This window comes from Hypanus sabinus, chromosome 27 (genome assembly GCF_030144855.1).
Source record: "Hypanus sabinus isolate sHypSab1 chromosome 27, sHypSab1.hap1, whole genome shotgun sequence".
Classification (NCBI taxonomy): Eukaryota; Metazoa; Chordata; class Chondrichthyes; order Myliobatiformes; family Dasyatidae; genus Hypanus; species Hypanus sabinus.
Genome location: NC_082732.1, coordinates 27,497,931 through 27,513,315, shown reverse-complemented (window position 1 = coordinate 27,513,315; position 15,385 = coordinate 27,497,931). Strand labels below are relative to the sequence as shown.

The 15,385-nt window shown below is 40.8% G+C and overlaps 1 protein-coding gene across 4 annotated transcripts in view; it reads right to left on the bottom strand.

Moving 5' to 3' along the window:
- Positions 1 to 15,385, bottom strand: part of LOC132382159 (segment polarity protein dishevelled homolog DVL-1-like) — a 137,544-nt gene that overhangs the window by 30,866 nt on the left and 91,293 nt on the right. For 3 of the 4 annotated variants that reach the window (XM_059952079.1, XM_059952078.1, XM_059952080.1), the window contains exon 5: positions 4,406 to 4,538. In XM_059952079.1, the coding sequence (XP_059808062.1) occupies positions 4,406 to 4,538 (133 nt within the window). Of the gene's footprint in view, positions 1 to 4,405; positions 4,539 to 10,671; positions 10,943 to 15,385 lie in introns of those variants that run through there. The other variant, XM_059952081.1, reaches the window with a different exon arrangement.

Genomic DNA, 15,385 nt, shown 5'->3' with positions numbered 1-15,385 from the left:
TGGATCGTAGAAGAATGAGAGGTGATATCATCAGAGTTTATAAAATCATGAGGGGTATGGATAAGGAGGATGGTCAGTCTTCCCCCCTGGAATGGCAAATCCAAAAAAAAAGGCACACATACAAGGTAAGAGGGGAGAGATTTAAACCAAACCTGAGATACAACTTCTTTACACAGAGGCTTGTGAGTATCTAGAATGAGCTGCCAGAGGAAGTTGTTTGAGGTGGGTACCATAACAACATTTAAGAGGGATTTTGATGGAGTGGAAGGGCTTGAAGGGTTATAAACTGAACAAAGGCAACAAGACCTAGCAAGGAGGATGCTGTGGTTGGCATGGACCAGTTGGGACAAAAAATTCCTGTTTCCATGTATTACTCTATGAGTTCATGACTAAGTCTGGGCTCTCATTACCTGAATTTCGGTGAAAAAACTGAGTGAAAAAGGGCAGCAAATCAAATTATAATTTAGTTCTTGGGCCTTGGGTGGAGAATCGGATTTTGTTCTGGTGATGTGTTTGAGAAAGGATTAATGCCTTCAAAAGGGTGCAGAGAAAAATTACTAGAATGGTACAATGGATGCATGCCTTCAATTATGCGAAGACTATTGAAATTAAGGGACATTCTCCATGGAGTAGAGAATTGTAAAAAGATGTCTTAAGAGTAAGAGAGTAGAACATTCCATTGCAATACAGCTGGTAACCAGAAGATACTGGCTTGTCAAAAGATGAGGAAGAGAGAATTTTATTTATGTAGAAAGTTGGTATCAGCTGGAATGCTTTGCTTGCAAAGGCTGAAAGCAGATTAACATTTCAAAAGGAATTAGACAAATATTTAAAACTGAAAAACTTACAAGGCTATGGGAAGGGATGAGGAAGTAGGACCAACTTAAACAATCCTTTTAAAAAGCTGCTCTGGATGTTAAGCAGAATGGTTGTTTTGGTGCACATCTTTATATTGTACAGCAGAACCAATAAAATGCTGGATCCTCCCTACATTAAGCATTATTCCCCTTAATCACTGATTACAACATCCAAATTCCATAGTTTATAAACTTGAACTCCACAGTTCAACAGACTGGTCAGTTACTGTCTCGGACATCACTTGGATGAGATGCTGCAGGATCATTGGCTAGCCTGCAAGAAAATCTCAGCAAGAAAGCAACACCTCATGTGGTGGTGGGAATTTCAACTTCACCAAAGAACTGCAAACCCCATAAGACCAGCCCCTAAAGGCTTAACTCCAGTGCTTTCAAAGGGCAATTGGCAGTTTGAATCTACATGTCGAGGAAGAGACAAAATTGTGTATTTTTTCATTTACAAAACGGTTAAGAATCATTAATGGATCCTATAAATTATTTGACATAAATGGGCAAAATTCCAGTGAAGGAATGTCTTCCTACTACACTAGAGGTCACCACACCCTTCCACTGAATTAGTTTAATAACATTCACCTCTGCAGATCTAAAAATACATTTGAATTCTACAAGAGCATGCCTGAACTTATAAAGAATCCTTACCATCACTGAATTAATTTGCCCCTCGTTCACTGAATTAATTTTAACTGTCATCACTTATTTAGAGCTCATAGAGAGGAAAGTGATGGAAATGCTCAGCTAAACTGCTTTTCTGGCTGTAGTCCAGTCAACAAATCATCCATTACAAGCTCTTTAACACACAACATCTTAATGTCTTACCCAAAATATCTCCCTTCGCATTGTCCATTATGCCTCACCATTGTCAGTTCAGAAAGGAGGAATTGTGAAGTCTCATTGCAGCAACTGAAGCAACAGATAAGCAACACAACTAACTGCCCTCCAAAAAGTTGCTCCAATAGTCACTTAAAGTCTGCAGATACTGGAAATCCAAAGCAACACACACACAAATGCTGAAGGAACTCAGTAGGTCAGGTAGTCCATATTTTGGGCTGAGACCCTTCTTCAGGACTGAGAAGTAAGGGGGAAAATGCCAGAATAAAAAGGTGGGGGAGGGGAAAGAGGCTGGCTGGAAGGTGAAAGGTGAAGCCAGGTGGGTGGAAAAGGTCAAGGCTGGAGAAGAAGCAGATAGGAGAGGAGACTGGACCATGGGAAAAAAGGGAGGGAGGAGGGGACCCAGGGGGAAGTGATAGACAGGTGAGAAGAGGTAAAAGGTCAGAGTGGGGAATAGAGGAAGAGGGGAGGGGAAAATTAATTCACTGGAAGGAGAAATTGATATTCATGCCATCAGGTTGAGGTTTATCCAGCCAGAATAGGTGTTGCTCCTCCGTTCTGATAGCTGGCCTCATCTTAGCACAGGAGGAGGCCATGGACTGACACATCAGAACGGGAGTGGGAATAGGAATTAAAATGTTTGGCCACTGGCAAGTCTTGCTTATGGTGAACGGTGCTCGATGAAACGGTCCCCCAATTTACGATGGGCCTCACCAATGTAGAGGAAGCTGCAACAAAAGCACCAGACACAATAGACAAGTGAAGTGCTGCCTTGCAGGGAAGAGCTGCCTGGGGCTCTGAATGGAGGTAAGGGTGGAGGTGCACGGGCAGGTGCTTAGGACACGTGCCGGGATAAGTTCCAGGAGGGAGAGAAGTGGGGAGGGACAAATCAACAAGGGAATTACAGAGGGAGCGATCCTTGCGGAAAGTGGAGGAGGTGCAAAGTAATGACATGTTTAACAGTTGGGCAATTAGTCTGATTTATTGGCACCCTTCCCCTACAATGTGTCCTGTTATACTAAGTTAGTGGAGGTTTGTAGGAATTTCCATCAACCAAGAATCTAGTGCTTAAAGTCTCCATGGTGCAGTGCTGGAAATGAACAGAGAAAAGAATTGGGGTCTTTTCAGTCAAACTTAGGAATTTTTGAGAAATTTGGGAGTGTGTTCAAAAACAGATTTTGTTAAATAAGGTGAATGAGGAAAAACTTTTCCAGTGTTTACTGAGTCATAGTCTAGAGGACTTAAACATGAACAGAAGGATTAAGAGGAATGTATTTTTGCAGATGGTGTATTAATGTACGAGATATTTGACCACAACTGAGGCAAAATCCAGAATAACTTATAAAAAGGAGTGTACCTAGATATTTGAAAATTGTAGATGTAAAAAGGTAACATGAAGAGATATCCCAGTCAGAAGATTAGAGAAAGAATGAGGGATCAGATATGTAGAATTCGTAAAATGGGAGAAAGCAGGGAACCTTTCAAAAAGCCAGCAAATATTCAGCACACAGCAAGGCTTCCATCAGGGTTGTAGAATTCCATGGATTACAGAACTAGTATGGGCTCTGATACCTGAGAGTTGGAGGTTGCTGCTGGATCTACCAGTGCTTTTGGCATCTTTGAGCCAGTAAAAAACTACATCAACCATGAGTCCATCCTGATTTTTATCCAGTAATCTCTCATTAGGATAGAATTAGCCTTGCCTTGTTGGGTACAGTCATGATCACCCTGTCAATACACACACTCTTCATGCACACATGCAGACAAGTACTTAAAACATGTTCAAAACTATTGTAAGGATCTATGTAGGTGTATTTAGCTGAATCATCATGAGGATTCAATAGTTTCAAGACTGGAGGGACATGAATCCCAACAGAGACCAAGTCTTCTGGAGGATATCCCCAAATCCTCAGAGAGAACCTTCAGATTCAGAAGAGAGGGGATTTCTCTTTAGAAGAGGAGGGACAAAAAGATTTTGTTTTAAATTTTTGATTTTGTATACATGACACAAAATAAAATGCAAAACTACTGTAGACACATGATGCTCAACATTTCAGATTGGAACCCTCCACATAATCCTCCTGTATATTCAATCCTAATAAGAGAGCTAACATTAGCAGTCAACGTATTATCTCACATTACTCTGAGAAAGCACCTATTGAACATCCTCCTCCTGTATACCAAATCACTTGCCCTATTATCTGCCTGACCTACTCACTGATTCTAAGTCTGGGTTTCACCAGGACTACTCAGCATTTGACCTCATCACAGGCATGCTCCAAACATGACAATACATCAAGGGCATAAAATAATTACTGCTTCTCTTTGCACAGATGCTAAGCTTTCCTCATAGGTTTTTGATTTTTTAGTACAGCACATTGCATGTTCTACCAAAGTCCTTAAGTAATTCCTTCCAGGAGTTACCCTTTTAGCGTATCGGTTATCCCAATACCCGTTTAATCTGGCTATTCCAGTCCCTATGCAATGTGTCAGCCATCTTCTTATTCATCTGATACATCAACTATCCCATTTCCCCATCTATTACAAAAGCTAGTTCATCCCTTTTTTCAATACCTCATCAATTCAATTACCAGCCTGATAGATCAGTTCTACCATTATCCATCCAATGCATTAGACATTCCATCCCTTGTCCAATAAACAGCCACCTTATTACCTGTACATTCCATACCCTTTCCTCCTACCTGCTGGTATTGTCATCATCGGATTCGATAAAGCTGCTTGAGTCCAATTCACTGCTCATCACAGTGGAGGCGCTATCATAACCACCTGGATTACGATGCCGGTCTGGTTTTGTGTGTCCATTTACTCGTGCAACTGGGGGAGAAATGCAGTGCCATTAGGTGATGCTCAATGGCTCCCACAAGAAATCTGCACTTATTTTAAAAACAAAATATTGTAAGCACTCAAAATTGTGAAAAGAAAGAAAATACTGAAAATGAGTCAGTATTAGGCAGCATCTGTTGAGAGGGAAAGAGGATTAGTATTCCAGGTTGATGATCTTTCATCAGAAATGGGAAAAGTTAGAAAATTAAACAAGTTGCTATCAAAAAGGGTAAATCAGAGGAGAATGGAATAAACTAAATGCTAGAAGCGTGAAATACATGCTGAAATGGGTTATTATTTGAAATTCTTGAATTGTTGAGCATTGTAGGATTCAATGTGCTTAGATGAACTCCTCAGGAGTCCAACAATGTAGGAGACCATGTACCATTGCCTTCCCTGTTGGCACATAACTGTAAAGGGGAAAAAAGGGTGTCAGGGTACAGAATATAGCTCTGGATAACTACCAGACAAAGCTTGGAGCAAAACAAAAACACAGATGCTAGAAATCAGAAATAAAAATAGAATGTTGGAAGTACTCAGCAGATCATGGTAGTATAAACAGAGTCAATGACTCATGGCATGGTCCTCCATCAAAATGGGAAGAGTGAGAACCTCTGTGATAGGGTGCATGCCAAATTTGTAAAATTTTTAAAAATGGCAGTCAGATTCAGAAGGAAAATAACAATTTTTTTTAAAAAGTGGAGCTAATTCTGTGGGATGAAAAAAAATGAATACCTAACATTGTTAAATATCACATCTTAAAGATTGCAATGTAAAGATGAGGCGTTGTTCTATGAGCTTATGTTGAACATCCTTGGTGCAATGTTAAAATCTCAATACAGAAAGAGTGGAAGTGAGACAGAGAATTAGAGTGGAAGAATTTTTTTCTCAACTCATTCCTAAGTTGCAAATTTGTTTGAGACTTATAAAACCTAGTTCTTGACAACAAAGCCAAGGGAAACACCATCTTTGCACTTACTGTCATACCCCAAAAGAATTTTATATATATTTCAATTAAAATAGATCTCATTTATTCAGTAAGTAGGTTACAGAGTGTCTACTTAATTTCTCTTCACTGAACAATATTTAAGTATTAATGATGGTAATCGCTGCACTCCCTCCATCGCAAGTATATCCTTACCAGATAAGTACACAATATTTCACATCTGCAAATAATACCCAGTCTCATTAAGGTCCTATAATAATTGCACTAAAACCTTTCTCTTCTTGCATGTTAGTCTACATACCAGATGAATTCCTTATTGCTTGCTGTACCAGCACATTAATTTTTCTTGTGATTCTTGTGCAAAGAATGAAGAGAATCTTATTCTTGTTTCGGGTGGGAAGGAATGACGCGAACTCATAAATGCAGCACAACTCTGAGGAAGTGCAGTTTTGACAAATAGATTGCAGATTTCAGTCCTGAGAAAACCAAAAGTAGATGGGGAACTGTCTTACAGGAAACCTCCTTTCAGTCTGAGCTTACAGTTCCCTTTCACTTTTTTTGGACATTTTATAAAGGAGTCAGCTTCCAGTGACTGGTTTCAAGTGCAGAAGCTCCATAGGGGGTCGGGAACAAGCCAGACCAGGTCACTTCATTAGCTGAAGCATTTTTCCTCCAAAAGCTACGTGCAACATTGAATTCAAGTGAACTTACAGCTATCAAAAAGTCCACAATGTCATTCCAACTAATGTTAAAATTAATAAAAGACAATATTTACAGTTCGCCAAAATTTGATGTTATAACACTTGTGGATACAATCAGTTTGCAGTGAATTATATGACTGGCAAAGATGAAGTTCCACACCGCTAGTAGGATGGATGAAAATGTTCACATTGCGCTGTGGAGCAAAATGGGCAATGGTGAAACATGTCTTTGCCAAATTATATGCCAGAGCCTCATTAATTTAAAAAGAGAAAAGAGGAAAAGAAAATAGTGGCATGTCTTTTCATTCTACACACAACCTGCTACGGTATGCTACCCACCTCATCCAGCACCCTTCCTTCCCACTGGTGTCCCATCCATAAAGTATTAGTTCAATATCCAAGTAGAATGATTTTGCTGTCAGAGAAGTGATACTTCTCTATTTGAATATTAGATAAACCAGGTAATGATGTGGCATAGCGTTCCTTAGCAGAAACGAAACAGTAACGAGCACAGATTATTGTCTCGAGGTGAGACATCATTATTTATGACATACGTCTACAAACCCAAGCATAGGAATCAGGTACAGGAAATACAGATCAACATTGACCTAGTCAAGGAGGACCGTTCCCATCCTGCATCCTGAATCGAACAGTCACATGCCAGCTCAGGCGTTTCTTCTAAGTTATGCAGAACAAACTCTTTCACGGTCTCACAAGCAGCACGTATGACCGAACGTGGTGACAGCTGTAACTCGAAACAAAATCACCACAAAATAATTCAAACCACTCATATGTAATTCAGGAGCCAGCTGCTTCAATATCAACACTTAATCCACCCCAGTTTAGTTTTCCTATCATACTGTTCATTGGCTGAATGGCTGGCCTCTGGTGTGAAGCTGCTCAAAGCCCCAGCAGCACAACAAGTGCCAATTAGCGAAAGCAAGCCTATCATCAACTCTGGACTTTCCACAGGTCACAGCTCTCCGATTAATGCTCATCAAATCAATTATATCTTGTTTTCTTTTTTGCTACCATGACTGAAGTGCATAAAAGGTCCACGCACAACAATTCAGATTGTGCTTGTCCTGTGGATGCACAGGTAAGCACTTAGGGAGCAATTAAATAATTTTTAAAAAGCTAACTGTCTGGAAACCCAATTAGATGCCAAACTTCAACTGCAACTCACCCCTAGTATGTGCATATACAGTACAAATCACTTAAACCCTTCATTAAAAATGAGTTCTTAACACATCCAAACTATACTCCTCAGTATTATGTTCGCTACTACTTGTTAACCCTCAATTACTTGTTAAGCTGTAGCATTTACACTCCAACCCTTTGATTGAAATGCATCCTGCAAGTTGCACCTGAAATTTTCTCATTTGATGTTCTCTATGTACATATTGTGTGTGTGTGTGTGTGCGCGCGCGTGCGCGCGCACGTGCACACACACACGCACGCGCGTGGGGGGGGGGGTGGAGACGATATCTTGTCTGTTAATTTTAAAAATGAGTTCTCTAGATATGGGCTTCATTAACATCCATTGGCATTAGTCAATGGGAGAAGATCAATACGATCAGATAAGAGGAAAAGCACCAAAACAAAGGAGGAGAGAAATGGGAAAAATGCACAAGGGAGGTGTGAGATAGGGAACAGATGGGGAATTACTTTTACACTAACGTGGTTAATGACTGGGAGCTCAGGTTTCCCACTCAAATCACCGTCATGTGCTCCACCATCCCCTACAATGTGCTGTAGATCAATGGGTGCTCACTGAATGGATTGTTATTTCCGTGAGCTTGCTTGAAGTGGGTCTCAGGACCTGCTTGAAGTTTGATCTTGTATGGTGCTGAAAAAGGACATACTATATTAGGAAGAACAAAAAAATGATTGTTGCAAGGTTCTCTAGTACACAACAGAACAGAAAGGTTTTTGTAGGCAGGGGCATAGGGTATTTAGTTTTTCAGCCACTTCCTCAAACCAACCTGATGAAGCTTTGAAAACATTGGCAGCTCAGCATGCACTCTCCTGCTTTCCATATACATCATTTAGCTGGCAAATAAAAGGTCTTTTGTTTCTGTTTGGCAATTATACTTCCCTCTTACTGAATTCTACTGCAGCTAACCATGGTAAAGGTGGTTACTGAGCAACAGCACCGAATCCTTCTGATCCAATTTGTCTGCTTTGCAGACAAAAAACATCAGAAAAGAGCATCAATACCAGTTATCACAACTGGGTCCCATGAGCTAAAATACATCTCAACTGGCAATATCTGCACACAACTGCATCCCCCCTCCTCCCCCCGAGTACTCACATGCCAAAAATCACACCTCCAGAGTACATGCTTTCTGGAGATAGGAATTCAGCCTTTAACACCAATTTTCACCAAGATTTTTTCTGCTGCAGATCTCTTGGTTCACTCCATCATGAAGCGAATGTGAGCTGGAGAAGAACTGCCATTGGAACATAATTTTTAGGTCGTGTTTTCTTGGCTGATGGGAGTCAAAGGCTTTTGTGATTGGTGCTGCTCCCTACCTTTATTCTGAAACTGTCATGCACTGAGGATCAGGTCATAAAACACCAGGTCTGTATTACCTCTAGATTAGGGGTTTCTAACCTTGTTTATGCCATGGACCAACACCATTAAGCAAGGACTTTTAGAGGCATTTAGACAGAAACTCAAGCACAAAGAATTCTAATATAGGCAAATGAAATTAGTGTAAATCAGTATAATACTTCACATGGGCATGGTGGGCCTCCACATTTATGCCTGCTTCTTTTCAGAGTCTGGCATATATTTTATCTAGGGCTCTATGATTTACCTACATAGTTTTAGAAGGTGCCATGGTAGCCTAATGAATTCCAAAACTGTTTGTAAGGAGTTTGTACATTCTCCCTGTGAACATGTGTGTTTCCTCTGGGTGCTCTAGTCTCCTCCCTCAGACCAGAGTTAGTTGGTTACTTGGTCACTGTAAATTGTTCTGTGATTAGGCTAGTGTTGAATAGATGGGTTACTGGATGGTGCGGTTTGTTGGGCCAGAAGGGCCTGTTCTGCACTGTATCTTTAAATTAGATATAAATAGAAGGTGACAGCTGATGGGAATTGGTGTGATTTTAACACAGGAGCAGCAGAGTTTTGGATGAACGGGTTCATGGAAAATTGGAGAGCCAACATCGTCAAGTTTGGAGGCAAGACGGAAGGATACGGGTTTCAGTAGCGGAGGAGCTGTGGTGGAACTGAGACAGGCAGAAGTTGTATTTAAGGGAGTTGTGGTCTGAGTTCATTGCAGGGTCACACATGACTCTAGGGTTTGCTTCAGTTACCAGTGAGACAAATCACTTGTAAGACAGACAGCTGTAGAAACCAATAAAAAAAGATTACCTTCCTAACACAGAATCAGCTCGTCAATTGTGTGCACATTCAAGCGGTTTTGGAAACTGATTTCGCAATATCTGCCCACAGCAATTTCCAAACTGCATGTGAAATTGAATGACTTGCCACAGCCCCCACCCCCCTGAGGGTCTTGCCCCCATTTCTGCTTCTTCACTAACTTGCACACTGTGCTTCCACATCACTAAAGCTAATCATTCATTGTCGGCTGCACTAATACCATGTCTCATTTATGAAAGAAAGGACATAGCCGTTTGCTAAATGTAAGCTTTCATGGTTAACTGGCTCTTAATATTGCACTCTCCAGCTGAGACAGACCAAACACTAGATGGAGATTCCATTCCCAGGTTGGACAGAACTTGCTGATCCCAGGATTTCAAAATTCCTGGTTCGAGAGGTAGTCAAATAAATCTGGATTTCTGCTCCTGACTATGAGTAAATGGAAAATGCTTGTGAGACAAATGATCTTGCCTGGCTACAATGATCCTTCTTATTCAATAGCCTGACAACAATCTAGTGCAAAAACTGTCACATGAGGATTGGTCACTGAGTGTGTGCGCCAAGATGTAGGTTGGCAGAGCCTGTGAAGCCTCGTTTTGAATTAATGCTTGCAGGAAATCAGAAAAAAAAACGAACATGGAATTCAAACCAGGCTGCAAAAAAAAATGGACAATTTAGTGGTGGTGTAGAATGGGATCCCAAAGATGTGCTGATAAGTTAACCAGTGACTTAAATTGCCTCTTGGTGTATGTTAATGGAAAAAAAAGCAGTCAAGGAGGATTGGAGTCAGGTTTAAGAGAGGATACTGGAGAAAAAAAAGGAGAGGGAGGATGAGATCAATGGGTTTGCTTTCCTAAGTGCTGTTATAGACCAGTGGACCAACTGCCTTTCTTTTGAATTGTGCAGCCCTGAGTCTGTACAGATACCAATAGCTGCAAACTGATTAAATCCCTGCTGTGATGAGCACAAATATTGATGCCAAATGCCAGCAGGCAACAGATTAGTTTGGTGTTGTACACTTCAGGCAGAATCCCATTTGAAGAGTAGAAGGGAAAGTGCCACATTTCTTCAGTAGTTTATACCCACACTGATAAACCTGGGGTGGTGCTTCAGGATAGCACCTCACTGGCTGCAGTGGTCGCAGGAAGAAATGCGTAGACTGGAGGCCTTGATTTGACTGAGCCGGGCGCCGTGTAGACCCTGTTCTCTGTCTGTTCCTTCCAAAGCACTGCCAAAGCCCTGATGTAACCATCGCTGATGTCCACCACACAGTTAGTGTTGAGTGCGCACGTGATCTACAGTAAATTATCTATTTCAAGTGCAGAGAGGTCAGCTGTAATCCCACAGAGGCAGTGCAAAAGTGTTTACTACTGTACAGCAGAAGGCCCAACAGATCCAAGGAAGCCCCAAGAGCACAGTGGTAAATCCACCACTCCTTCCACAGGTTCTCTTGGTATCACTGTTTGTGCTGTTGTCGGCTCTTGAATGGTGGCTGACACAATCTGCAGGAAAGTGACAATGTTACTTAAATGTACAACCATTATGATCCTCCTTTCCAATATTACTACATCATACTTTGTTGCATGGCAAATTATGATTTTGTACAAACATCCCATGCTCGCAGTCTGTGATTAGAATGAGCTCTAGAATCAACTGCAACATCAGATCTGCTGTTCAGGATGAGGTTACATAGCACAGCACATATTGTGACAAAACGTGTCACGGGAGTAAATATTCTCACTGGGGTAAATGCAGTAGTATTGAGGGGCCAAATAGTCTACTCTGATTTATATTCTTCACTAACTTAAGGTAACAAAACTTTGCTGGTCTGCATGGCGTAAGTAACCTCTGCACATGGTGCATTACTGAGTATTTTGCAACAGGTCTCTGTACATGGTCCACATGAACTACTGGGAGCTGAAAAAAGAATGGTATGATTTCAAAAAGCAGCCTCAACATCAGTTGGCCAATGTGTGTGTGGAGACATCAAAGCAATTATAAGACTGGTACTATTACTCCCCTCAACCCCCACCAATGCCCGGGCGTCTCACAGGTAAGGACATCTGTAAGTCTCATCATACCAATACTCACAAGCATCCAGGTTTGTTATTGAAAGGATTTAAATAACCTAGCCCCAGGAAAGACACTAAACTGCTCTTTACTAAATAGTATTACTGTACTGGATGTGATTGCCAATTATTTTGCCTCCCTGGAACTGAAAAGACCTAAGTAATTCAGTTTTATATTAAGTTTTTCAATTAAATCATAACAGATAGATAACAAGGCTGCAACACATACAATAGCTTATACTGTACAATTTGATCTCAAACATTCTGGGAAAGCAGACTATTTAGCTAGTTGAATCCTCTATTTCTTTACAGCTTGTAAGCATTTATGCCATTCTGCTATGAGCTTGCTTTTCTCCTAATGTTTTATTCCTCAGAACACTGTTTTGCAGAGAATACTTAGCAATTCTGCATCATCAGAATAAAATAGTCTGGTTTTTTTCCAGTTACAGAAAAATAGTGATCAATTCAATACATCTTTAACCGACTCAATTCACATTATCTTAAAGATAGCTGGGGCAGGAGAGGTTGGCATTACAAATCAGAACCTCAATTTAAGATTTTAAATCTGTTATCTAGTAATTCATTTGAAATAATCCTCCCACTTTTGTAGACATACTGCAGGATATTAACCCTTAAACTCTCCCCAACCTCAAAAACATCCAAAAATTTTACAAAACAACATTGTTCAAGTAGAATTAGACTTGGGCTATTCCTGGAAACCTTAATGTGCTTTCTGTTGGGACAATTGATTCAATATTAAGATACTAATTTGTATAATATCTGCCTGATTAACTAGGCAAGAGTGGAAGCAATATGGACCTGCTGGGCGCAAATACACAGCTTGGCAGCCAACTGCCTGCTGATGAGAATACCCAAACATTATAGTCACTAATAAAAGAAATGCTTCACCGGAACAGCAAACGAAACACATTACCAATGACTAAAAGTCTAGCTTGCTCTGTCTGCTGCATTATATACATCAAGCAACACTTACTGTAAAGCAGGCTAACTTCCCAGAAAGCAGGGCGAGAGGTAAGCATGCCAATTTCTACACATCAGTCTTTCCAAGAATGATTGCATCGGCAGCTCCTGTACCTATGACACAATGAGATTAATCTACTGGCAGAGATCTCCTGCTCTTCAGGCAGAGGGGCAGATGCATCATCTGACAAGAATCCAATAGCAACAGTTTATGCAAATCATTTCTCTTCCCTGAGCTCTCTCTCTCTCTCTCTCTCTCTCTCTCTAAGCCCATCAGTGCCTGCCTTAGGCATCCTGCTATTATGAAAAAGTGCTGAATAAATTCCACCTAAGAGTGAAGCACTGTCTTGTATCGACAGGTATTGGACTGCTCAGCTGAAGGTTTAACTCTTTCTCTGCTATATACCAGATATTTTTATTTATTTGACTAGCACACTCTAGTTCCCTCACTCACCATTCCTTTCTGTATTGATTCTAGGTGAAATTCAGGTTCTTTGCTCCCCCTGAAGGCGCTGTTTCTCACTGATAGTACAGCTTGCTCTGTGAGCCCATATGGTACAGGCAGGCTATTCAATTGTAAGCTATCACACTTCTAGTCCATACCTAGAGTCCCAGAACTGTACAACATGGGAACAGGCCTTTTGGCACAAATTGTCTGTGCCAAAGTGCATCCTGAACTTGTTCCATATTCCTCTAAATCTTTCCTACCACGTACTTGCCAAATGTCTTTTAAACATTGTAATTGTTCCTGCTTCTGGTAGCTCTTTCCATATAGTCATTGCACTCTGGGTGAGCAATTTACCCATTTAGATCCCCACTCATCTTAAATCCACGTCCTCTAGCTTTACACTCCCTTACCCCAGGAAATTGACTTGGATCATCCACCTTATCTACACAATGGCCACTTTATTAGATACTTCTTGTGCCTAATGTCCTGCTTGGTGGCGCAATAATATCAGCACAGGACTCCGGAGCAAAGGTTCCCGAGTTCAAATCCAAGTTGGGTTGAGCATTGAGCGAGCAACTTGGCCTTGTAAAAACAAGAATAGCTTGCTACTGAAACACCATCACGACGGTGCCCCGAAAATTCTACTGCTGAGTTAAGGGCTATTCTTATTCTTCTTGTGCCTAATGAAGTGGCCATTGAGTGTATGGCTATGGTCTTCTGCTGCTGTAGCCCATCCACTTCAAGGTTTGATGTGTCGTGCATTCAGTGTTTTTTTGCACACCACTGCTGTTGGTATGGTTATTTGAGTTACCTTAGGCTTAAATCAGTCTGCTCATTCTCCTCCTACCTGTCTCATTAGCGAGTTTTCACCCACAGAACTGCTGCACGATAGATTTTTTTCTTGTTTTTCACACCATTCTCTGTAAACTCTAGAGACTATTGTGCATGAAAATCCCAGGAAATCAGCAGTTTCTGAGATACCCAAACCACCCCGTCTGGCACTAACAGTTGTTCAACAGTCAAAGTCACATAGATCACATTTCTTCCCCAATCTGATGTTTGATCTGAACAACTGAACCTCTCGACTATGTCTGCATGCTTTTATGTGTTGAATTGCTGCTACATAATTGGCTGATTAGATATTTGCATTTACAAGCAGGTATACAGGTGTACCTAATAAAGTGGCCTGAGTGTACATCCTGGATGATATCTCTACAAGTTCACCCCTCAGCCTCCTTCGGTCCTAGTCTATCCAATCTTCCTTTTAACTCAAAATGCGAGCTCTCTTGATCACGAGCAATCTGCTTACTTCTCTTTAATCAATTCCTACATCACAGCTTTGCAGGGCAACTGATAGGGACTTTCACCTTTCTGATCCAAGAATATCCAGACCATCTAAAGGCACCAATGTTCAATATGCTCAGAACAAAGACACACACTTATGTCACAAAGCATTGCCAGCTATCAAAGCAGTCTTTGCGATGTGGTTATAACACAAACGAAGAAAAGAAAAGCAGAATGTCAATCCATAAAATAATTCTGGGTGCTCACCTTAGCAACCCCTTCCCCACCTGTCGCTGTATAAAAGATTAAGCAGAGTTGTCTATTCTGTACAGTTCACTAGATCCAGCATTCCAAGATAAATCATTTCATATTTGTCAGACAGCTGCTTTGTTGCAATTAGCCGCCCTTTTTAAAAGGAAGAAACCCTTCACATAATCTCTCACCAGGCATTCTTTCTCCTTTAAATATTCTTTTATGCCAGATTGTCGATGGTACCCAGTCTCCACCTGAATTTCAATTCCCAGGTCTTAACATTTTCGTTTTGCATTTTAAAACATTTCATGTCAAAACACCTCCTGTCACATTCCTCACACAACAGCATGTTGTACTATTCACAGGAGAGAATCACAATCCTCTAAATCAAGGCAGATAAACATCACATTTTATATTAGAAATTCCCTTGGATGCCCAGTTTAATTTTTTCTTTATTTATTCTCAGGTTGTGGGTGATGCTTACAGGATTTAAATCCTAATCTGAACTACACTTGAATCAAATGATGTACTGGAGCATGTCAGAGGGCAGTTAGGCATCAGCCACATTGCTGTGGGCAAGACGTCACTGGTAAGCACAGCAGACTTTCTTTCAGAGATAGCTGATTTTCTAGTAGATGTCACAACTTCTGATATTAATTTTTATTTAAATATCAGAACTGAAATGCCCCAGTTGCTATAGTCTGTTATCCTGAAGCAACAGTCCAAGCCTCCGGATTGCTAGATTGCTAGTCCATTAACACATGTG